Source organism: Notolepis coatsorum, assembly GCF_963971535.1.
Source record: "Notolepis coatsorum genome assembly, chromosome: 18".
In the NCBI taxonomy this organism is placed as follows: Eukaryota; Metazoa; Chordata; class Actinopteri; order Aulopiformes; family Paralepididae; genus Notolepis; species Notolepis coatsorum.
Window position 1 is genome coordinate 57,358,452 of NC_140182.1, and position 26,274 is coordinate 57,384,725.

The 26,274-nt window shown below is 44.9% G+C and overlaps 2 protein-coding genes across 6 annotated transcripts in view; one reads left to right on the forward strand and one right to left on the reverse strand.

The window, feature by feature from the left end:
* The window catches only part of cracr2aa (calcium release activated channel regulator 2Aa), a gene marked incomplete at its 5' end in the record, with an annotated part of 31,863 nt that extends 23,067 nt beyond the window's left edge, over nt 1-8,796 (forward strand). The window contains 4 exons of the mRNA XM_084335215.1: nt 4,986-5,100; nt 6,486-6,587; nt 8,073-8,149; nt 8,662-8,796. Of these exons, the coding sequence (XP_084191341.1) occupies nt 4,986-5,100; nt 6,486-6,587; nt 8,073-8,149; nt 8,662-8,749 (382 nt within the window). The 3' untranslated portion in view covers nt 8,750-8,796. The remainder of the gene's footprint in view (nt 1-4,985; nt 5,101-6,485; nt 6,588-8,072; nt 8,150-8,661) is intronic.
* A 4,612-nt stretch (nt 8,797-13,408) lies between these two features.
* The window catches only part of LOC311244632 (protein arginine N-methyltransferase 8-B), a gene marked incomplete at both ends in the record, with an annotated part of 148,899 nt that continues 136,033 nt past the window's right edge, over nt 13,409-26,274 (reverse strand). For all 5 annotated transcript variants that reach the window (XM_084334243.1, XM_084334242.1, XM_084334241.1 and 2 more), the window contains 2 exons: nt 13,409-13,492; nt 20,886-21,007. In XM_084334243.1, the coding sequence (XP_084190369.1) occupies nt 13,409-13,492; nt 20,886-21,007 (206 nt within the window). The remainder of the gene's footprint in view (nt 13,493-20,885; nt 21,008-26,274) is intronic.

The following is a 26,274-nucleotide window of genomic DNA, read 5'->3' on the forward strand; positions in this document are numbered from 1 at the left end:
GAATACTATGGCCCATTTGACATCGAGTATCTATCGTTCTATATGAGAAAAAGAAATAATTTCTTACATTCCCGTTTTATACCGTGGTGAATATGACTATAGTTTTAGAATAATCCTGTCTAATCCCAGAAAACGACGCTATGCAGCAATACGTGCAATTCACTAAAAACGTTGTCATTTCTCGCCTGTACACGCTAGTGTTTTGAAATCACATCTATATTATCGGTATTATGTTTCATCATGAATGCATGAAAGGGTGGGGGGGGGGGGTCGTTTTTTTATGCTTTGATCGTCACCAACGGCACACGTTGTGAAGTAAAATATACACATATAATGTGTTCGAAGTGAAATCATGGTTGGATCACAGCAGGATTGATACCATATAGGCCTTACCTTCACTAGGATGTGCCACAAAAAGAATATTCCAATTATCTGATTGCGAGTCCCAGTATTGGTGTTGATCGTGTCGCCAACATAATCCGCCACACATCATGGACCGAGAGCAATTCACGTTTCTCAATCCGATCGGGACTACCGGTCCCCTTGCCCGACCAATAGAAATCCGACCGGAGACCTCTGATCGAGCCACAGGCCAAGATATCATGTTACAAAGGGTGCTCGATACTGCCACCTGGGCGGATGCAGCCGGTATTCCACATTGGCATTCTCAAAATGATGTTAACCCAGATGTCCGTGTGTCTGTAATGAATGGAAATATCGAAATAAAAGAAATAACGGTGAAAACCCGACTATACTTGGGTTTTCGGGGGTCCTGGTGCTGAACGTTCAGCGAGTTAACCCGACTATCATCGGGTCTGGCGTCCAAAGTGTTAAAGGCCCACTTGCAGGTTAAACCCTACTCTTCAATTATGGGTAGTTTACATCATTGGTATCTATTTTCATTATTTATTTTTTTCCATTTGACGCCGGAAATTCCACTCAGAAAGGGTTAAAAATGTCCACGCACGAATAACATGTATGGAGCCAATCAAAAAGCTTATCAGACGCTATCAGTGCCGTGGCGTCACTGCAGGCAACTTTCGCCTACTTCTGATCCACTACAATGGAGTTTGACAAGTGCAGAAAGATATTTCCTTGGTCCAAATGGACGCCTTACGAGACACAAATGGGTTTAATCGTCAGAGAGACTTTGATGGACCAGCTACAACTCCATTTTTGGTTGAAACAAGGTAGTTATAAGGTTTTTAATGTCGTAAAAAAAGAACTACATGTACCACTAGGCAGCCTGTTGTTCAGTACAGCAGCGCTATTGGTCTGTTAGGCTGTCGCCTTATGCCTTATCCCTGTCTGGGTCATAGTACCAAGCTGGCTATAAGGCTCTGGCTAACGTTAACGTTAGCATTATGTCTACTGTCGTGAACCATTTTAAATCGGGGCATGTAAAAGAGTTTGGGGAACGAGTAAAATGTGCAGGTCCGCTTCTCAGACCTGTGGGGCAAAGCACTGCACGCATCATGCCGGCTAGCAAGCTACACGTCACGGCATGTTGATACGATAGTAGCCCCTCGGATAGCACTCGGTGCATCACAGTCACGAAAGGGGCTACCACGATAGCTAACTAACGTTAACGTTACAAGCTCAAACACCTTATAACTACTACTACTGTCGTGTCCATAAGTTCCCTGGCAGAATACTTTGTTTGTGAGGACAAAGGTATACAAAGAGGAGAGAACCATTTTAAATCGGGGCATGTTAGGAGTTTCGGGAATGCTGGCTAGCAAGCTAGCAAACTTAGCTTACTTTACTTAGGCCTTTTATTCCTTTCGGAACATAGGCCATTGATGAAAAGTTTCCACCCCCGTCTGTCTTGCGCCATCCTCTCCAGCTGTTTCCACGTCAGTCCCCTTGTCTTGAGTTCCTGCTCAGTGTCTAACTAACATTATATACACAATATGTACAACGACACAATGATTTACATGAGTATTTACAAATATGGTAACGTGGTTGTGGCTTTTACAAATAGTGGTTAGCTTTAGAGATAAATGGCTATGATCACGGAGCAATAGTGTTAGGTGAAACAGATACTAGCTCCTCGGCTAGCCTAGTAGTAACAAGAAGGCTTTGCTTCTGCCACTACCTGCCTGTGATTCTCAGGCCCCCCTGCTGCCCTGTACGCGTCTAGTTTTTTTGCAATCTAATTGGCCACTGACGTTTCTGGTGCGATCTGATTGGCCACTGACGTTTCTGGTCATGTGACATGTGCCCCCAATCGCGTGACGCCTGTTCCTGCGCCCATTTCCGCCTCGAACAGCCTGCAAACTACCTAACGCCTAGTTATCACTGGTTAAGCTTAGGCGACTCTTTCGAAGTTGGTTAAGGTTAGAGTTTGGAATCAGGGCTGGTGTTCTATCGCCCTGCTCTAAGACAAACTCTAACCTTAACCAACTTCGAAAGAGTGCCTAAGCTTAACCGGTGATAGAAACAGGCGTCACATGATTGGGCAACATTTTTGATTAAAAACGCTAAAACGGGGTAAATTTTTTTCCCTCTTCATGAAAGTCACCGTTGGCCTAGTCACATTGTTTATTGAACAAAAATACAACATGCAAGTGGGCCTTTAAGGGGATGCAGACCAGAGTAAGACTTTCGTCTTGTTTACATCAGGGTCCCCCATTTTCAATTCATAATGACATTTATGACATACACAACATACAGATATACAGATATATATCATGACATTTATGACATACATGACATACAGGTATACAGTACTGTTACATTTGTGACATACAAGATATGCAAATATACAGTACTGTTAAACAGAGATCCTAACAGAAAATATATACATACGAGGGGGAGGAAACTGTTCCAATAGGAGGGGGTGTGAGGGGGGGTTAGGACATTTACGGGGGCCAGTTTCGAATTGCAGCCTCCCGTAGGTGCTCTTTGAGAGTGGTTTTGAAGGTAGGTAGGGATTCACATTATTTTACGGCTGTGGGTAGGGCGTTCCACATTGATGTGGCATAATTGCTAAACGTGTTTAGTCCCTTGTTTGAGCCGAATCTGGGTTGAACATGATTTGTGGAACTCCCTCTGGTGTTGTGGTCGTGGTATTCACTGACCTTTGGGAAGTATTTCGACATGTACATGGGTACCTTAGTGGTGTAGTGTATCTTGTAGACCAGGCCCATTGCACGTTGCTGTACTCTGTCGTCTACTCTAAGCCAACCATTTGCATAAATTAGGAACAGTAACAGCCATCAACGTTCTCTTTTTCAACCTAAAGTTTAAGCTACAGTAAAATATGTTTCTCACAACTAGTATAAACGAGTTTGACAGTTGGATCTGAACTTAGTTCGATGGGTACAGCATATGATAATTACAATATTCCTACCCTATGTAATCCTATGTAAGCACACCATTGTCTATAGCACCTATATAGTTCCCTTGGGTTCTCTCAGTGTCACCTTTACCATATTTCCAAATTCATCAGCATCTTCAGTCTTTATACTTGATGACATCACAATTTAGCTTTAGCACTTTTTGGATTTGGGGTAGAGTTGTTCATGTTCACTAATATTGTTGGATTGTGTTAGACCATACAGTAGGAATAACAGACTTCTGAAATCATACTTCCCCTTTAAAGCTCAGTGTGTAAGACATTGAGCACAATGGGGCGACAGTGGCTCAGGAGGTAGAGCAGTCGTCTGGTAATCAGAAGGTTCCTGTAACGTAACATATATTTATACCATAACAGCACAACGTGGTCCGACAGGCAGAGGCACTACGAACGTTCTCTGATTGATTTGGTAGTTTATGTCAGCAAAACATTTTTAAATAGGGAAAAGACAATTGGTAATAGTTATCATAAACATATTTGTATAGACCTCTTAGAAGTATTCTGTTGCTAGGGGAACAGCGTTGGCCCTGTTTATTGCCTGTCAGCAAATGTATTATAAGATAATGCTACACATTTATTACACATTATTCCTACACTAATTCCATGTGATAATTGCTCACAGATAATTGCTCCACTAGTGGAATGAACTTCCCACCACAGTTAGGACAGACTAAATCTGACCAATTTTCCGCCGTTGACTAAAACACACTTCTTCAATCAATATCTGAAATGAAGGGGGAAAAAAACACTAACCTTCGTACTGTCTTTTACTATCATGCACTTTGCCACTAAATAATCGTCCTTGTCTATATTACTACCTACTATGTCTTTACTACTATGCACTCCAGACTGTAGCACCCAAGTTTCAACACTGTTTGACGAACATTGTTACTCAGCTGAAAGAGTTGGACCCTTCCTGCTGACCTGTTGTACAGAACTTTAAGCCAAGACGTTAAGAGCCAAGATTACATAGCATGCTAGTCGCTAATGTTACCACTCGGTTTCCGATGCTGTGTTGCATCCCTAAAATAAAATAAAAAATTACGGTAGCAGCTTCAGGATGAGAAGCATATGATTGAAGCCAAGCTATCTACCTAGCCACTAGCATGCTAGTGAAATAGACCCATTTGACTCCAGTTAGCAATCTAACGTTAGCTGTGTTAGCTGGAAAATGCTACGTTGATTTTATATTATTGTATGTTCCTTTCGACACAACACAGCATCGGAACTGAGCGGTAACGTTAGCGACTAGCATGCTATGGATCTTGTTTTGCTAACTACAGTCAAATGTGTCTATTTCACTAGCATGCTGGTTACTGGCATGCTAGTAACGTTACAATCACAAAGAGGGCCGTAGTAAGTGTAACCGAGAGATTTTAACCTGTGACCATAGAATCCACAGGCAGCCGCACTAACCAGCTGAGCTAAAGGGTCCGACCCGTTAGCAGGTGCTGGTTGACTGCGACCGACTAATCCATAGTTTACATAAACATGTATTAAAATCATCCCGGCAGGTGCTCTGTCTTTGTTGGACTGCAAGGCATTCTGGGTGTGCTGCACCCAGGCTTCTATCCTCTCTCACTGTAACACCTCCTGGTGTCTACTTCCTCCTCCCCCCTCCCAGATATCGTAGCATCACCAAGCAGTTCTTCCGCAAGGCGGATGGCGTGATCGTGATGTATGACATCACAGCTGAGCTGAGCTTCACGGCTGTCAGACAGTGGCTGACTAGTGTACAGGTGAGCTCACATTGAATTGTACAGATCTGAATGAATATATGATTATGAATGATATTAGCTGCGACCAGGTCACTCTGTCAGTCGGTTCATCCACAAAGCTTTCCCCATCCTAGCAGCCACAGGTTTCGCCCTAGGAGGCTGAAATATGGCATGTGTGTCAAGTGTACGTGTGTGTGTGTTCATGTCAATTAGCTAAAAGGGGTGTGGCAATGGGGATGGCCTATCACAAAAAAGTTGCAGCTATTGCAAATGTTCCCTTGTTTATTTATTTATTCATCTTATAATTTATCTTATAATTTAAGCATCAGAAAGCAAAGTGCTCAGAACAAATAGTTGTTTACTGAGGCAGTAGCATAAGAGAGAGTGCTACAGTACATTGGCACATAGTTCTGTGGTCGCAGGAGCTAAGCCTGCCGAGGCCACAGGCTTCAATGGAACAGCCATCAATGTGTTATTGCTTTCATGTAACATTTTTCATAATCGTTTCAAACATTGAAGATTTGGGTTTTGACCATTACAAGTTTGCCCTCCGCAAAGGAAATACCTTCTTGTTACTTTGTAGCTAGCTAACTACTAACTTTGTAGCTAGCTAACTACTAACTTTGTGGTAGTTCCAATGCAACAGGCCATTGTAAATCTAGTCAGAACTTCTAGGTGGTGTCAGTTGAACTGTATTTCTAGGCTACAACTGCTGCAGTGTTTGCTAATAGTTGACAAGGAAACTGTATCGCGTGAACGCACATTGGTGCCAAGTGTGGAAAGGTTCAGTTTGGCTGACATTGAGTTGAATGGGATCAGCCATCTCCTCGTTTACGACCTTTTAAATTTAAACAGGTTATTATCTCGGATGTCAGAATCATCTGCAATGTGTTGCATTGTTAACTAGCTAACATTTGATATATTGGTTGATGTATATTTCCTCAGATGGTATATTTAGAGTTTGAATACAGCCTTGAATATAACTGGCACAAAAGTCTGGCACCAAGCACAGCATAGAATGACGTGATGACCCTTCCTTCTTTTATAGTTTCCTTGATAGACAGGAAATCAAAACGTGTTCATTCTAGAATGTTTGTCTATGTCCGTCATAAGCACACATGGCCTTGCCGTCATAAATACATGTTGTATGTATAGTGTATTAAGAGTGTATGTTTTTAGCAGTACATTTACAGTACGTTTAACATAGACTTCACTTTACTGTAAGTTTAATATTGATGACAGATGTGTTGGGAATAGCAGCAGTGACGTTTGTCTGTGACGCTGGTTGGCACGCACTGGGGAGCTGAGAGCTAGCTGGGGGGTTCAGTGGTTGTGGCCTTGAGGCTGAATGGAGGCCATTAGGACAAATCAATCTCTCTCCCGTCTCCCCCCCCCCCCCTTCACAGGAAGGCGCAGGAGAGGACATACCCATCATGCTTTTGGGGAACAAAACGGACAAGGAGAGCGAGAGGAGGGTCCAGGGAGGCGTGGGGGAGAAACTAGCCAAGGTTTGTACATGCACCCGTCTCGCCCACACTGAGCCCCAGCGTTCCATACCAACAGCCCCCGGTTTTCATTTTCTACATGAATAAGTAAAAGAAACAAGATTGTTCATTTTAGAGCGAGTCGAGATGAACCGCGAAAGCAACCTTAGGATTCCTGCAGGAGAAGCTTTGTTCTCTCCATCCCTGTCTCGTGTTCTTGTGATGAATGGTTTCTATGGAGATGAGCCAGGACCATCCAGTGCAGCTCTTATTGTTCATATCTCTCTTTATGGCCATTTTAGACCGGCGCTTACCTTCATGTTACTTGGGAGGCTCCGCGCGATCAATGTGGGGAAAAAACGGGTCAGAAACACACAGCATTTATTGTTTTCCGTAATGTATTGGATATGATTTATTGTGTTTTTTCCCCCAAGGTGGGAGGGTGGAGGCGGGAGGGAGGTTGTGACTGTATTATTTTACTGTATGATTGTTTTGTACTTATCCGTTTACTGTCTAGGACTACAGATGGAATCACAATCACAAATGATTAAGGCACGTGCACACGTCCTTTTCATAAACCAAATTAACGAAACTAAACTAAACACAGCTTGATCCAAACATAGAACCAACCGTGGGTCATACTTTAATTCCTCCTCTTCTTAACACATTCAGCGCCAGAGGTCGCTGTGGGCCGTATGGCCGTGTATGCCAGCGCTTTAATGAATGGGGATACATGCCCATGTTTGCAGGGCTAAAACTATATTAAATATCATAGCTATGGATATAAAACTATTTCCTATTTGACATCGAGTATCTATCGTTTTATACCGTGGTGAATATGAATATAATATATAGTTTTAGAGTAATTCTGTGTAATCCCAGGAAACGCCGCTAAGCAGCGTTTAGTGCATTCACTAGAAACCGTGCCATTCCTCGCCTGGATCAACAATCAATCTGAAAGCAATGCTATATTATCGGTATTATGTTTCATCATGCATGCATGAAAGGGTGGGGGGGGATTTCTATCCTTCGATCGTCACCAACGGAATACGTTACACAGTACATTACAGACACAAGTATTGATGTTGTGTATTGAGTATTGATCGTGTTGCCAACATAATCCACCAAAGAACATGAATCGGTGCTGCTTGATTCTCCCCAATCCATGTGTTATAAACGTTACTCCTGCCCGACAAAGGAAAACCCAGACCGGACTTTTTAGATCGACGTACAGCCCAAGCCAGAGAGATTCCAAGGATGTGCAATACCGGCCGCAATGCGTTAGGCGGCGGTATTGGACGTTTGCGATCTCAGACCCATTCACAATGATAACATCAGGCTCCCTCGATGGATTATGAATGGAAATAGCCAATAAAAGAAATAACGACCAAAACCCGACTTTTCTCGGGTTTGGCGCTCAAGCAATGGCGAGTTAACCCGACTTATCTCGGGTCTGGCGTCCAATGTGTTAATGGTAACGACTGTCATCATCATCTTATCCTTTTCCAGGACTGCCAGTTGGTTTTCTACGAATGCAGTGCATGCTCTGGACACAACGTGATGGAGTCCATGGTATATTTGGCAAGGTGAGGAAAAATCCATGACACTTAAAGCCTCTTACTGGCAGGTTTTATGCGAGGGCAAAAGGGACACGAACAGACCGATAATAACAACAACAACAACTGTCTGCTTGGCGGTCGACAGAGAGACAGATATTTAATCTGTTATGTACCGGAGGGACAAAGGACCTTTTGTACCTGGTGCCGTGGAGCACAACACACACAAAGCATAATATTCCTCATGTTGATCAATACTGTATCAGCGACTTAAAGCACATTATCAGAGGCTCACAATAGTTTTCTCTTTCTACACTTCACAGAGGTAGTCTTTTTCACTCTATTGGCAAACTGTGAGTAAATGTAAACAATTATGTACCAACAAGGTTTTGGTATTAATAGAAGCCATTTCCAGTCCTTGATGTTTGGCTTTTTTCATTACCTTTTATAAAATGTTTTAATATTATCTAAAGCACTTTGGAATTGCCTGCGCATGAATAGTGCTATATAAATACATTTGCCTTACCTCTACCCTGAGCCAGAATCCTGAAGGAGCAGGAGGATAGACAGAAGGAGAAGACTGTTCAGCTCGTCAACAGCCCCTCGCAGAAGAAGAGGTCCTGCTGCTGACAGTCAAAAACACATTTTGTGTACCGTACATATGTACAGTACTACCCTCACTACCCCACACACACTGCATCTGTGTGTGTGACCACATGTGCTGGTGAAGTCAACATATTCTAACCACAATCTTGATGAGGAACTGGAGTTTCAACACTCAAAACAAAAGACACTTCCACACCCAGTCAATTGTACACATTTCCTCAGTGTAGCTGTGGTTCAGATCTACTGTATTTCAGAGCTTGTACTAAAGTATTCGTCTTACTTGCAGTCGCTGAGTCGATGCAAATCTGTCCAAGTGTGAATGTTCTACATCAACCGAAGGTCACAATATTCAAACGCAGGCTATGGTACTTAGATGAAGAGATTTGGTCGCCTCGTTTCAAAACATCCGTTGATAGTTCTGTCAGTACCAATCCTTTTCCTAGGCCTGTACTCTGTGATGCTTTGAGAATACAAGCCCAGATTTATTTGATCCACTACTACATACAGTAGCTCCAGGCTTGGTGGACATATGTCACCGTTGTATTGCACTATTATACAGTAAGAACAATATAGATTTTCCACATTCTTACAATTATTTCTTATCAAAATGGATTTTTTTATGTAAAAACAAAAGTATTTACACCTGAAAATCAATAGAAGGCATTTCCCCTATGAGGAATATATATTGCAGTAGAACAAATTTTGATTAAACATGAAACCAAATGTTCTAATATGGAACATTCATGTGTTCTTTTTTTTTTTGTCATATTTACTCCCCACTAATTCAAAGTTACTTTTTAATTATTGTACATAATGGTGGATATGTCAACTCATGTATTGACTCACATCTATGAACAGGTAGCTTCTGATTTTAAAGGGTCATTCTGACAAATTTTTACCTGAATCCTGCAGTCGTGTTGTGAGGAGGACATGTAATAATGGGACATAAAGCTCACCAACGTGTTCTGAGAGAGAGAGACAATGTGGTCGAGCTCCCGAGACACAGAACACGTTGGTGAGCTTCATGCCCGATTACCAGATTTCTTCCTCACAACAAAACGATAGGATTCAGCTTAATAATCTGCTAAATTCCCCTTCAATCATTAGAGTCGTTTCATTCTTTGTAGCGGCGGACCCTGGTCCAGTTCTCAAAATCTCTGAATGTGTCACAGTCAGACTTTTTACTCAATGTATTCATCCAGTGTTATTTAATGTAAATGTGTTGCTGTGAATTGGGAGGAATTCAAGTAAGGATTACACAGTTATCAAAATACTAAATAGTTGCCAATGTTTTGGACTTGAATCTGTAAAACAAAATCTTAGGTTATGGAAAGTAATACATATTGATGATGTTGATTATACTTTAGAAACAATTTAATGTTAATGAGGTATCCAGCTAAGTGTGTAATTCTACCTCTTGGAATACCCCTTGTGGTTTCATTTCTGTTGGTATTTTGTATGGTTGTATTCTGTACTACAATGTCACATTCACATGTATTCATGAAGTGGGAGTCATTAAGCTAGCAGTTCCCTTACTAGTTGTAGCCCCAGTAAGTGACCTACTACTGTATAGACCAAATAACTTTCCTTGAATCGTTAAGTGCAGATTGATTACTAAACATGGGTCACCTCAATGTGCCTCAATTCCAAAGATTTTTATGAAACTGGAAGGTTCACAAATGTATTTCTACTATTCTATGTTAGAAGGATACTTACAATTTAAGAGCAGCTTAATGTATATTTGACTGTTTTTTGTGAGAAACCTCTGTCACCACCAGTGCCACGCTACTGCCAATATCTTGCACAATACTATTTATGTGAAACTGTAAATAGAAGAAATTATTAAATGGTTTATGTGAAGAATAAATACAAATGTATGTCATATTGAGACTTATTTTCTTCTTTGAAGACTGATAAAAAAAAAGAGGCTTCATAGCACCACCCAGTGGACACGTTTGGACATTACAGTTTATTCAGCTTGTTGAACATGACATCATTGTGAAATGAACATACTGTATTAGATATACCGTGGCTAAGATATTTTATTGTAGAATACAGGATTATCATGCCAAATGTAATTCCTATGGCTGACAAAACTATATGACAACCATTATGTTATGACAAAAATATCATTGCATTTGTTGAGCAGGGTAATTTACAGGCATTCATTAATCCTCTTATCAATAGGAGTGAAAAGAGTCCATGTCCTTAACCAGAATCCAAAGAAAATGTATGCCTGTTAATTAAAATCCTATAGTATAATCAGAATATAATTATTTTTAATAATTGCCGATGGCTAATAATGAAGTATTGCTAATTTGTCACAAAGCTTGAAATCAATAACTAAACCCAACCATCTGACACGCTGTAAAATACACATTTCATCAAATAAATGTTAAAGGTCACATTTCATCATTAGCTCACAGGAGACAACACTCACAGTTTGATACAGTAGTACAACCTGTTGGTTGTTGCTTATAGTTGCTCTCTGTGCTTAATGCTCTACACACTGCCAACTGAAGAAGAGATTTGTATATAGACTGGTTCGTGCTTTGTGGTTTTGGTGATATAGGCTGTATCTTGACTGCAGGTATAGGGCGTCTCTGTATGGTGGATGTGAGGTTACAGCACTGAACAACAGACGGGAAGGGGGGTGGGGGCGTCTGCAATCTGAAATGGTTTCAAATATTCCAAAAACTTGCATCTATGCGCTTGATATGGTTTTCCTTTGTTAGTTTTATTGTATTGTTTTAAATACTTGGTGTCATACAGTAAGTCAAACAAACTTCTGTTTTTTTCACAACATTTGAACCCTTGTTAGATCGCAGAGTGTGTGTGGGGGGGGGGGGGTCATCACAGCTTGACCGGAGGGGGACGGCTCCAGTGGGTATCTTGGCTACGACCTTAGTAAGAGCACATGTGAGGACACTGTCTTCCAGTAGGCACAGCACCGCATCCTAACTGGATGTACAGGAACAGCCAAACACTCTTTTTTTAACCCTTTCACTGCCGCACTACCAAAACGGTTAACCCTTTCACTGCGACAATACACAGAGGGTTAACCCTTTCACTGCCATGCAACAGCGGGTTAACCCTTTCACTGCCGCACGACAGAAGGTTAACTCTTTACTATCACACAACCGACGGTCGGGTTAAGCTTATTTGTAAGCAGGTTGACATAAGAAACATGCTGCAATCTCACAGGAGTTAAAGCCGAGGATATTACCATCACAGGAACCTGAACCCTGACCCATTACATCAGCTTCCCTTTGACGGATCCTTCTGTCCATCAGAAACCAGAGTGAGTGACCTGACGACCCAATACCACACAGCTCCAGATGATCTAGAACCAACCAATCCGCAATCCCTTCAACTATTCCTGTTATCTTTAAATACATTACTATTCAGCCTCAAAGCAAAAAGCAAAAGGACGATAGTGGAGAGAGTGAGTAGTTACTACCTAGAAATTATGAGCAAAATATACCAACATTGAAAATGTATTGGGGGGGGGGGGGGGGGGGGGGTATATTGAAAATGAATAGGGGGTGAGGGGGGTGTATATATTGAAAATTAATAGAGGGTGAGGGGGGTGTATATATTGAAAATGAATAGAGGGTGAGGGGGGTGTATATATTGAAAATGAATAGAGGGTGAGGGGGGTGTATATATTGAAAATTAATAGAGGGTGAGGGGGGTGTATATATTGAAAATGAATAGGGGGTGGGGGGGTGTATATATTGAAAATGAAAAGGGGGTGAGGGGGGTGTATATAGTTCAAGTCAGGGTGTTTAAAATAGGAAAGGAAGGGATGTGATCAACATCGACATCACAGCTAAAACCGAGACAGCGGCAGGAGTGCAGGCTGCGTAAACAGTTCCACACCCTATAGTGCACGCTCCCAAAAAGCTACAGTACAGTAGTACGTCAAACTGACTGCAAACACACACACACACACAATCTTTCACGGTTACGCACATTACGACTTTTTCCTTGGCTGAAACAGGGCAGTTACTTTACTTTCCCCCCCAAATTGTCAAAATGAATTAATTAAAACATGAATACGGTCGTTTCTATGATAAACCTTCACCGATATAATTCAAAATATCACGTTTAATATCGCCTGACATCATAAAATTAATGACTATCGATGAAAAGAAAAGGGTGAAGAATACAGTAATTGATGCCTCTGGGCTCTATTGCTGCAGAAACACCACTAAGCTAAACTAACTTTGTTACACCGCAAAGTAAACCAAAAACAACTCTCCCAAAGGTCCGAGTACAGCTACCGTAGAAAAACGAAATACTTCTAACACAACATGACCCGACACGTCACCCTTCTCACATATACGTCAATAACATTCATAAGACTATAGGAAACATTCTTGAATCCGTAAAGTGTTACATTCAGAGTTGCACCTTTTTTTATTTATTTTTAAACAGTCAGTCAACAGCGCGCTGCCTTGGCGACAGTCGCTCTGTGGCAGCGCTCCTGATATTGCAGAGAGGGACTGATGACTTTCTCATGTTGTACCCTCTCATAAATCTTATCGGTTGTTCAGCCCTTTTCCCCTCAGTCCCCCCTCTCGTCCGGTCGAAGGGGAGCGCTCCCCTCCTCCCTCCTGGGTGCTCCCGTGCGGTCCCCATCTGGACTCGGGCACCTTCGGGGCGACGTCGATTCAAACCTTAGCGCATCTTGTAGTCGTGGGATATGGCCGCCTCGCACAGCTGCCCTTTGAAATCCAGCTCCAAGGTGAAGTCCAAGTCACGCTGCAAGAGAGAAAGAAAAGAGAGAGAGGAGAGAGAGAGTGGGTGGGAGAGGGGAGAGAGAGAAAGAGAGAGAGAGAGTGGGTGGGAGAGGGGAGAGAGAGAGAGAGAGCATATGGGGTTTAGATGAAGGAGTGAGAGATGGACGGGTAGAGACGAGGATGACGGAGAAAAGGAAAAGCGATCAAGGGTGTGATGGAGTGAGAGAGGAGAGGAGGTTAAGAGGGAGAGAGCACAGTCAAGTAGTGTTCAATCACATTCTCTCATCTTGACCTGTCGGCTGCAGCGCAGCGTTGACTGAGTGCTGTGGTCCAGCGGGGGCTGCTCCCTGCCACGCCACCACGGGATGAAAGAGAAGAGCTCCAGCGGGGGAGAGAGGGGAGGAGAGGAGAGCAGGAGGACAGCGGCAAGGTCAGCGATATAATCTGCTTTTTGGTCTGGAAGTGATGACTGGTGCCGTGACCTCTATCAGAGGCCGAGGAGTAAACAAGCCGTCTGTCGTGGAGAGTGCAGGACGAGAGGCCCTTTGGTCTAGCATGGTATGGTATGGTTGGGTTTGTGTCTCCATTAGCTATGTTCAGCCTGGCGGGGGCTAGCCGTGGTCTAGCATGGTATGGTTTAGGGCTGACCCCTATTAATCGATTAGTCGACTAATCGGTCGAAAGGGGCCGTAGTCGACTGGCCAACCTCTTAGTCGAATATAATAAAAAAATATATATATATATTAATATTTTATTTTATTTAATTCTTTCATCTTTTTTTTCAAAATAAAAGAGGCATAGAAGCGTGGCTAACGCTAATGGCACGCATACCAGAGGCTAACTGCCTACGAAAACAGGCACAGAGGCACTGAAAGAGGATTTCACCCATCTAATGAACACACTATACTAGACAAATATCAAGATGTATCCATCAGTGGACCAGTGCATGCTTTTGCAGAGGACAAGAAGCCTTCAGTCGACTCTTTCAGACATTAAGCACCCCCCACAGCCCAAATAGAATGATAAAAAAAGAAATGTAAAATAAAAAACATTATACTTTTTTTTTCTTTCTTTTTTTAAGTCGACCAACGGCAAATTTTGGCCAATCCTAGTCGACCATCCAAATCCTTAGTCGGGGACAGCCCTAGTATGGTATGGTTGGGTTTGTGTCTCCATTACATTTCTTGTAAACTCTCCGGTTGCTAGGCAACCTTTCAAAATTCACACCCCCAACTGTGGTACGCAAGCTACTGTAAACCATGACGGTACAACGATCACAAGAGGTCTGGCCAGGTTGTGAAAGGTGTCTCAACCGGGGTCCAGCCAAGTTTGGCCAGGTTCTAAAGACAATGGAGATGCTCACTGTGTGTTAGACAGGCCACAGCACAGCTAAACCCTGGCTAGTGGAGATAAGGCCATAGACGGAGTGGGAATGCTGATGTGTTATGTATGACACACTTAGAATCTTGTTCCCACTAGGTGGGTGCAGAGCTGTACGTAATAGTGATCTGATGGATCTGCCTTTGCAGCCTGAGGATGGGATCAGGCTCATGTAGGGCTGGGAGGTGTACCGAATAATATGAAGGTGTACCGTCATGGATCCATGCAGAAGTATGGATGTTTTACTATACCGTCATCCACAATATTTTCTTTTGATCCACTTTTTCTCCCATTTTTCTATATTTTCTCCCATCCCAATTTCGTATCATCCAATTCAACCCTCCCCTGTCACGAATGCTGTTTCTTGCCTCCCACAAGCCGGCTGCAATGTGGACTAAGTCATACATAGCACAAGTCCCCTCCGGTACTTGAGGTAACAGCAGTCGCATCTTTTCACCTGCGCAGCTCGATCTCTCAGTGGCGAGGAGTAACGCGTGGGAGGCTCACACTGCCCCAGACACTTCCTGATTCTACTGCGCAGGCGCACCAACCGACCTGTAGGAGTCGCTGTCCACAACGCCCGATCCCCACCCATCAGTTTTCCACCCCCTAATACGGCCAATGTGTATTAGTATGAACGACCAGCTAAACTGAAAGCAATGTGGAGCGCTGGGCTCGAACAGGCAAGCCCAGCGTCTCCGTCATTCGTGGCGAGCGCCTTGCCCACTACGCCACGTAGCCGCACTCCGTCATCCACAATATATACATGTTGTAATAAATGTATTAATTAATTAATACATACTGTATATTTTTAAGATAATCAAAAAAGGTCACTAAAATAGACTATTTTTTATTTTATTATTATTATCTTTTCCCCCTTCTTTTTCCGTTTTTCTCCCATCCCAATGTTAGTCGTTATGCCAATTCCCAATCCCCTTCCTGGTCATTGTGCACTCTACCCCCTACCGTCGGTCCGGGAGGTCGGAGACTATCACATGCTTCCTCCGACACATGTGTACCCAGCCCACCGCTTCTTTTCACCTGGCAGTGCGGACTCTCAGTGGGAGAGTGTAACGTGTGGAAGGTCACACTACCTCTCCCAGATCCTTCCCTTGCTGTGCAGGCGCCCTGACCGAACTGTAGGAGTCGCTGTTTACAACGACCAGGACCCACCCTCACCAGATTTCCCACCCGCTAACACTGCCAATTGTGTTAGTATGGACAGTCGCCGGTCGGCCAACCCGGAAGCACCACAGCTGGATTCGATCCCACTGTCTCTGTGGTGGTAGACAGACGCTTAGTCCGCTGCGCTACCCAGCCACCCTAAAATAGACTGTTTTAAATAAAACAACACGTACAATTATATTGTAAGATAACGACAGACATTTTCATATTGTACCACAAAACTAAATACATCAAATACCACTGCACTGTCAAAATGAAGAAAAATAACATGGTATGATTATTTTGGCCATATCACCCAGCCCTATACACACATGTACATACATACATACATAATTACACATGCCTGCACAAACCAACCAACCAATCAGCCACCAACCTACAGAAAACATGTACATACATACATAATTACACGTCTGAGACAGTGGCGGCCGGTGTGAACTATATTTGGGTGGTCGCGGGCATCTGACCAAGCTGACCAAGCGAATACTGACTCATAACGTTACCAACGTTAAGTTGAGTTAATTGATTCATACTACACTAGTACACGTATGATCATCAATCCAATAATGAACACATATATTTAGGCCTATCTTGTCATTTTAAACAAGTTACCATTCATTCATTCAGCCATTATGCAATACCCACAGCGAAATTAACACACTGTGTTGAGAGAGCGAGAGAGAGAGAGAGAGAGAGAGAGAGAGAGAGAGGGAGAGAGAGAGAGAGAGAGAGAGAGAGAGAGAGAGAGAGAGAGAGAGAGAGAGCGAGAGAGACAGAGAGAGAGAGAGAGAGCGAGAGAGAGAGACAGAGAGAGACCGCATTAACTCACTGTTTAGTTGAAACGTGGTCCAGCCAGAGGGCTTGATAAAGTGTATAATGTCCACTGTCCCACAGTCCCAGACTGTTGTTGTCGATGTATATCCACTGTCCAGAGTGACTGCATCACAACACAACAGCATTGAGTAACTAACTAACTAACTTCCTAACCAGAAACTGGTGTCGGCCAATCAGAGAGAGCGTCTCCGAGAAATGCGGCTACGGAAAATACTGGCGTCGGCCAATCAGAGAGCGTCTCCGAGAAATGCGGCTACGGAAAGTCTCGACGCTGCTTGCTTAGATGATAATAGATCGCTTGGAAAAGCGCCCGGCTTCCATCATAATACATCATATTTCAACGCACAGCGCGTTACGCACTGATTGGCTGCGACGGATACAGGGATGAAACCAGTGCACGCCCACTGTAAGCGCTATTGCGTCTATCCCGAGAGAAATGCGGCTACGGAAAGAATAGATGCCTATTGCGTCTAGCCCGAGAGAAATGCGGCTACGGAAAGGAGTCACTTCCTGTTAATGAAAACAATTATTTATATTTGATATATTAACTTTATATTGTGGATTGGAAACACAAACATACTTAAAATGAGTAAATATTATTCATTTTAAACATGTTTATTTTATTTATAGGGCCCAAAAAAAAAAAAAAAATCTTCTTCTTCTTCTCTTTTAATAAGGGAGGGCGGCGCTCTAGCGCCCCTATCGGCCAGCCGCCACTGGTCTGAGATAAACTAACCAGCCAACCGACTTACAGAAAACATGTACATACATACATACATACATACATACATACATACATACATACATACATACATACATACATACATACATACATACATACATACATATATTGTTTTTCATATGTGTATATAATGTAAATAACCTATAGATATTAGATATTATAACTATAGACGCTGAGGAGGACAGCTGCCATGTATGTAGTGTGTGTTAAACTCTCCAGAGAGAGACAGAGACAGCGACAGCAGGGTCTGGGCAGGGAGCCAGTGGCTGATAGTAGCACCAAGGTTACTCGAGGAGCAGAGAACCATAGCAGGGTTTGATTTGGGTCAGAGGTGCTGCCCCGTTGCTATAGTAACAGTCATCAGAGAGAGAGAGAGAGAGAGAGAGAGAGAGAGAGAGAGAGAGAGAGAGAGAGAGAGAGAGAGAGAGAGAGAGAGAGAGAGAGAGAGAGAGAGAGAGAGAGAGAGAGACATCGCAAGACTTGAAGACGGTAAGCTGTCTGGAGTTCTTCAGGAAGACTAACCAGACTATAGGCTGCGAAGCTGACGCGTAGACACGTTGACAGAGAGACATCAGTAAGCTGGAGGCAGCTGGAGGCCCTCCACCCTCCAGTTGCCACGAGCTCGCTAGCTTCGGGAAGGCTTTTGGCTAACCACTGGGCCGCAACCATCATCGAGCTGATAGCAGGAGAGATCGGTAGAAGTAATGAATACAATATACTTTTCAAAGACTTTCAGAACTGTTTCCATCTTGTACAGAGTCTATATTTATGGAATAAACATAACGTTTCAAGGAGAGGTACCACGTTTCCAGTGTGTCGATTCTTCTGATTACGAATGCATTAACGGGGGAGACAGAGTGTGACAGCCAGTACAAGGAGTACGAGTATAAACAACACAACACAGAGACTCCACGGAACCACAGGTGACGAGTTGGTTACAGGCTGATCACACCCAGAATCCAGAATCCAACAATACATACACATACATACATACATACATACATACATACATACATACATACATACATACATACATACATACATACATACATACATACATACATACATACATACATACATACATACATACATACATACATACATACATACATATGTAACATGCGTTACTTTATGAAGAAGATGTCAATGTGTTGATAAATGAAGTGTGGGCCCAATATGTTAGGATATGCCAATGTCAGCATATTTGGGTCACTTGACCTTTAAGATTCCAGGTATGGGTGTGGTTAGGGGCGGTCCTAACCATCAGGGGGCCATCTTGGATTGGAATCATGGCCTCATGGAGTTTTTGTTTGCTACTGCTATTGTGAGAGGAAGGAGGGATTTTTCCAGGCCTCCTAAAAGATTCTCCATTAACCAAGGACAGTTCAGCTGCAGTGGTGCTAATGGACTGTAAAGCTGACAGGACTGTTCTTATTAAGATGTGGATCAACCCAGGACTTATCACCTTTTGGACACTCAAAGGTTGAAGTGTTGCTGGACAATACTAGCTCTACCATGCAGGCTGCATGGTCTGGTAGGCCTGCACATTATACATGGTTACATTAGACATGGTACCATTATACATGGTTACATTAGACATGGTAACATTATACACGGTACATTAGACATGGTAACATTATACACGGTACATTAGACATGGTAACATTATACATGGTTACATTAGACATGGTAACATTATACATGGTTACATTAGACATGGTAACATTATACACGGTACATTAGACATGGTAACATTATACACAGTACATTAGACACGGTAACATTATACATGGTTACATTAGACATGGTAACATTATACATGGTTACATTAGACATAATAACATTATACATGGTTACATTAGACATGGTAACATTATACACGGTACATTAGACATGGTAACATTTATGTTGGGGCTAATGGACTGTAAAGCTGACGGGACCGTTCTTATTGGTTTGAGATGATTTTTGTTGTACCATACGTTGCTATGGGGTGCCCCATTTATTTTGATCCTCTTTTTGGTTAATACAACACTTTGAATTTAACACTGTTCCAGTACTCTCATTCTTTATAGCTGAACAGGTTTGTTTATTATTATCAAGCTTGTTACACATACATACATACATACATACATACATACATACATACATACATACATACATACATACATACATACATACATACATACATACATAATTACTAAGGCTGTCAAATATATCGCGTTAATATCGCATTAACTCCCGATTCTATTAATGCCACTAATTTTTGGCATTATTAACTAAGATTAACTAAAAAAAAAAAAAAAAAAAAATTTTTACTAGACTTCACTCAGGTGTATTATTGATGCTCTCATTGATACTATGTTTGTTTCTGAAGTGTGTGTGTGTGTGTGTGTGTGTGTGTGTGTGTGTGTGTGTGTGTGTATGTGTGTGTGTGTGTGTGTGTGTGTGTGTGTGTGTGTGTGTGTGTGTGTGTGTGTGTGTGTGTGTGTGTGTGTGTGTGTGTGTGTGTGTGTGAGATATAGAGAGAGAGGGGGGTGAGAGAGATGAGGAAGGGGCAAAAGAGAAAAAGATCTGGGAGAGTGTGTGTGTGAGGGAGAGAGGGGGGTGTGTGATTAATCAGCCCTTGTGTGTGTGAATGTAACAAGTTCCTAACGTTTTATTTCCCCTATTATTTCATGCACACTTTATTCATTGTTTTAAATTATTATTTTCTTTTAAGTTATTTTGTGCATCACTCTGTTTTGAATTTGATGCAAATTTGCAATGCATGAGGGTCATCCTTTTGTGTTAAATGGCTGCACAAAGCAAGCATTTGTTGACTCGCATGTTGATAAGAGTATTAAAACTTGGAACTTGAAAAAGATCTGTTTAAGGTAAAAAAAAAAAAATGCGATTAATTTGCGATTAATCGCGAGTTAACTATGGACAATCATGCGATTAATCGAGTTAAATATTTTAATCGTTTGACAGCACTAATAATTACCCATGTCTGCACAGACCAACCACCCTATAGAAAACATGTGTACACTGTACAGTGTATCAGGACTGGTGTGTATGGTGCGTAACAGGACTGGTGTGTATGGTGCGTAACAGGACTGGTGTGTATGGTGCGTAACAAGACTGGTGTGTATGGTGCGTAACAGGACTGGTGTGTATGGTGCGTAACAGGACTGGTGTGTATGGTGCGTAACAGGACTGGTGTGTATGGTGCGCAACAGGACTGGTGTGTATGGTGCGTAACAGGACTGGTGTGTATGGTGCGTAACACACTCACAATGTTCTTTTCGTTGGGCTTCATAGCGATGCTGCCGATGATCTCCTCTCCCCTGCGTACCGTCAGATAGTCCTCCAGATAGAACACTGTCTGCTTCCAGTGTGTGTAGGGGGCATCAGGGGCTGAGGAACACACACACACACACACACACACACACACACACACACACACACACACACACACACACACACACACACACACACACGCACGCACACGCACATGCACACACACACACACACAAATACAGAACAAATATATTACATATAATTGGATCAATCACTAGAATCCTTCCTTAGCACAATCTTCATACTGGATACCCACAGCACTGGCTAGTTAGCCACAAAACGAAATGAGCCCACGCTGCAGTCTGTACAAGTCCTGAAATTAAAATTATGTACAGTCCCTCCACTCTGCAGTAAACAGAAGATACATTTCCTTTTGTGCAACAACCCTGTCACTATCACTTTAACCTCTCACATAGTTACTGAAGCTAACGCAACCCTGTCACTCTCGCTTTAAACCTCTCACATAGTTACTGAAGCTAACGCAACCCTGTCACTCTCGCTTTAAACCTCTCACATAGTTACTGAAGCTAACGCAACCCTGTCACTCTCGCTTTAAACCTCTCACATAGTTACTGAAACTAACGCAACCCTGTCACTCTCGCTTTAAACCTCTCACATAGTTACTGAAGCTAACGCAACCCTGTCACTCTCGCTTTAAACCTCTCACATAGTTACACAACTATGTAAGTTATGGATATTAATAAACTGCTCTGAAACATGTCAAACTTCCACAAGTGTTTTCACTCCTGGAGGTGTTGCCTTGACAGAAAATGAAAGGCAGAGCAGCGTGACAACAAGATCAAGATGTTCACTGAGTGGAATATTTTAAACAACCATGTCTTTGTCAGATTTAATGTAGCAGCAAGACCCACTTAAACTGTTCCTTCCACATGCACCAGCACAGCACTGGAGTGGCATGTACCCACACAACAAAGAATGGTTGAGTGCACTGCCCTCTCCACCGACTCTTGAGTCAATCTTCAACGTCTCCTTATTACACTACTCCCCCTCAAGCATGGGAATGTGTGTGTGTGCGTGTGTGTGTGTGTGTGTATGTGTGTGTTTGTGTGTGTATGTGTGTGTGTGTGTGTGTGTGTGTGTGTGTGTGTGTTATTGTGTGTGTGTGTTTGTGTGTGAGAGGGTGAGTGAGAGCATGTGTGTGTGTGTGTGTGTGTGTGGGTATACACGTGAGTTATATTATCATACTGGCCAATCGCATCTCGCTCTTCGCCATTATGAGATATCTCTTATCTCCTAGCACCTACTGTGCCACCGAACAAACAATTGCACTCACATGCACGTGACCAGGCCACGCCCCAGCGTCCTACTATATGACACCGGACATGGTCACACTCTACCTTCCTCTTTTTTGTTTCCAACACGGACGTAGCAATGCACTCCGTGAACTAGCTGTTATGAAACGCAGGGAGAAATTACACAATGTTGGGTTTTCGCCGGAGGTTCACCAGCCCCTGGAATCTTCTCGGCACATCCTAAACAGCGCAACGGGCCTGTCCTGGGTTTTCCTCGTCTCGTGACAGCGGACTGAGGGACGTCGCACGACAGTTAGCAGTCGAGCTAAGTCGTGCGCAGGTAAGGCCTGCGTTGTCAGGCATTAATACTAGGATGAGTAATACTGCTCATTGTCCCGTGAGACAGCCGAGTGATGTGTTGGCGCGAGGGGCAGGATATTTGGGAAAACATGGTCGTCATGACTCTGTTTTGGGTGTTTTCCCGGCTATCCTAGAGCGCGCGGCTAATGCTAATGCTACAATGCTAGGACGCCGTTCCTTGTTCCCCGCCGAGGGCTGTCTTTACTAAAAGGTCTTCCCTTCTCTTAACCATTCATGCTGACGGTCAATCGGTGTCTAATGTTGGAGGTTTAACGGGGGCTTGTTTACCATTTACATGGGTGGATGGGCTGAGGCTCAGGGCTGGTGTGCTTTTTGTGAATCTATGAATTGTGTGCGGGACTGGTGTTTTTCTCTGGTCTGCATCCACTTAACAATTGTGTGTATGGGCTAGCCCATTCTGCAGTGTGTTAGTGGAGTTTTCGTTCATTTATTAATTTACCCCTTCATGGGTGCACACCACAGTGGAGGTTGCTGCATGCCTACTAGTGAGGCAGTGCTTCACTAGCAGTAGACTTTGGTCTGCAGCCACCACTGGTGTTCCATGCTTGTGAAGCAGGTGGCATCAGTCCTTTGCCTCTGACATGGTGGAACGGTGTCCCGCCCGGCCGACGCCATGAGGCGAGTCGGCCCGGCAGGTGGCTGGTGGGCTGTTAAAACCTATACCGCCGCGGTATAGAATTAGCAGCGACTGGCAACATTGTTCAAATTGCTGTTTTTTCTGTCAAAAATGGTGTCGGTGGTGGGGCCTTAGGGCCAGCCGACGTCAAAACATCGCGCAAGGTTTTGAGGTTGTTCAGCTTTTGACCTAGCCGCAAGCTATAACCGCAGGGAGGGCTAGGATGCTGTCAACGCTTGTTCACATCTTGGTTGGAACCGTCTCCCCTTAAGGAGGAGATAAGGTTTTTCCCTCCTCAGGGCTCCCCTCTCCGCAGAGGGACTTTAGTCTTTCCGCAGGAGCGCGGGCGGTATTTGACCTAGGCCCCACACCGCCTCACACCGCGCAGCCAGAGGCGCGGCCTCACCAGCGGCGCGGCCTCACCAGCGGCTGTGGCGAGGCCCCCGACCAGCGGCCATGTTTCCCCCGCCTGAGGTACCCTGGACACAAAGACAACAGGTAACAAGGCAACAGGCTTGGCGGCCAAGGGATCGGCTACATTAGATGAGCACGCCCTAAAAAACCGTCGCCGTCTAGCTGTGTCTAGCTCACTCTCCGGTCACTCCTCCCCCCAAACACCAGCGGGATACGGGCTCTGATTTTTTTCAGTGTAGCACAAGCGGCCCCACGTTTCGCTTCTCATGGGGACAGGGGCTGACACCCAGTTGCTGGCTAGGCCTGGGTCTGTCCAATGCTGTGCTGTCAAGTGGCTCCCATGCCACACGTTCTGCGTCTGTGTTTGGTGAGCCTGGTGTTGTGTCTGTCAACGACGAAGGTTGTCAGCAGGGGAACTCGAGGCCCAGGGGGTCGCAGCGCGAGTTCCCCCAGCCCGCCCTTGCCAGGCCGGGTATCACGTTAGTGCCTCCCACGGCCGGAAGACCGGCGGTGGTCAGTCAGGCGCACGTGATTTGGGTGGTAGTAATATCACTGCAGGGCTACGGTGTGTAGGAACCCACCCTATCGGGCAGTGTGGGGACCACACGCCTTGCATGTCCAGCTGCTGAACAGATCCTAAGCAGTCCATGCCGGGGAGATGTTCAGTGGGGGAGCTTATGTCACCCAGTGTGATGTCAGCTTCCCCCGTATCAAACCAGCCCTTTCTGTCGGGGTTCAAGTTTCTTGTGTGTGATTGACTCGTTGGTAGTGTCAGGGTGCAATATCCCGGCTCCGCGAGACGCCCTGCTCGCGCGGTTGGCAAGTTCAGGGTTGGCAACGCAGAGCGGGTGGGACTGGGCCGCCTCTCTATGGTTCCTGGCGGACCAGCGCCAAGTGGCGGCGGGTGCGCTTTGTGATTATCATCACATATGGCTACAGAAGTGCCATATGTCGAGGTGGATGGAGAGAACGCTGAGGCGAGGACTTGTGTTGCAGTTTGCACAACCCCACCCTCCGTTTTCAGGTTTGGTACAGACCCTATTGTCAGGGTCAACAGCGGTGACAGCTCTGGCTGACGAGATCCAATCTCTGTTGGCGAAGCAAGCCATCGTCGTGGTCCCAAAGGAGGACGCGATGCGTGGCGTTTCCTCCCGGTATTCTCTGGTGCCCAAGAAATCCAGGGGGGGGGGGGGTTTCAGACCCATACTGGGCCTGTCCCATGGAAGGTTCAGAATTTTGACCGTCTCCCACCTGTTAGACGCTGTCAGGTGGGGGACTGGTTCACCTCCATAGACCTATTCGCATCCCGATCTTCCATCCTAGGGCTTACCTACGCTTCCTTTGCAGGGCTTAGCATACGGGTTCCAGAGGCTGCCGTTCGGCTACTCTCTGGCTCCCCGCATCTTCACCAAGTGCGTGGTGACCGCGCTGGGGCCTCTGCGTCGTCGGGGTTTACGAATTGTATTCTACCCTGGACGACGTTCTTGTCCTTGGCCGGTCAGGGTAGATCGCCAGGTATCATACCAGGCAGGTGGTGCCTCACCAGCCTGGGTTTTGCTGTAGACTGGAAGTAGAGTACTCCTCTTCCCAGTCAACGGGTGGAGTACTTGGGCTTTTTCTAAGCTCAAGGTCTATATGGGCATCCCTCTCAAAGCGGCGGCGAGTGGATGGTTCTCGGCGCGCTCGGGAGGTTCCGTCCTCGGACGGTTACGGTGCGGTCCGTGATGCGCCTGCTGCTGTGGTCCCTCTTGGCCTCCTCTTCATGAGGAGGATACAGAGGTGGTTTTTTCCAGTATGGAAATGGACCCGGTGAGGGACATGTGGAAGCAGCTGAAGGTTCCCATGTCAGTACTGGGGGACCTCGTCCTCTGGGGAGGGCCTGGTGCCCTCACCAGCGGGGTCCCCGCGGGCAGCAGGCTGTCACGCGTCACGTTCTTCACCGACGCCTCCCTCATGGGATGGGGGGGGACGTGTCGGGCCAATGCAGTAGGGTCAGCTGGCAAGATCATGCTGCCCGGTCTGCGCTACATTCAATGTGTTGGAATTGAAGGCAGTCCTTCTGGTCCTCGAACGGCTCGGCCACCTTGTGGTGGGCAAGCATGTTTTGGTCAGGACGGACAACACGACATCAGTGTCGTATATTGTCAGACAGGGAGGAGTGCGCTCCCCCCGTCTGCACCGGGCGGCGGTCAGGCTCTGGCTATGGGCGTTCTCCATCTGCGCTGCCTGAAGGCTCTCCACATCCCCGGCAGGGAGAGTGTGGGTGCAGGTGTGATGTCGCGGGGCGGTCCTCACCCTGACGAGTGGGGACTACGTCCAGACATAGTCGGGCAGGTCTGGGACCGATTCCGTGGCCGTCTGGGATTCTGTAAGCATTCCCCCCCTTACACCTGATAGCTCAGCTGTTGGGGCGGGTATGTCGGGAGCGCAGGATTTGGTCCTGGTCGCGCCGGGCCGGGGCTCAGCTGTGTGGTCCCCGGCCCTGATTCAGCTCTTGGTGGCCCCGCAGTGGCCTGTTCTGTGGTCACCGCGGGCCCTCTCTCAGGCACGCGGAACTCTGTTCTGCCTCCTGTTCTGGTGCAGCCTCTAGGCTTGTCTGCTGACAGTGTGGATCTGGTGGGGATGCGTCTTGACTATTCTGTGGTTAACGCTATCCGGTA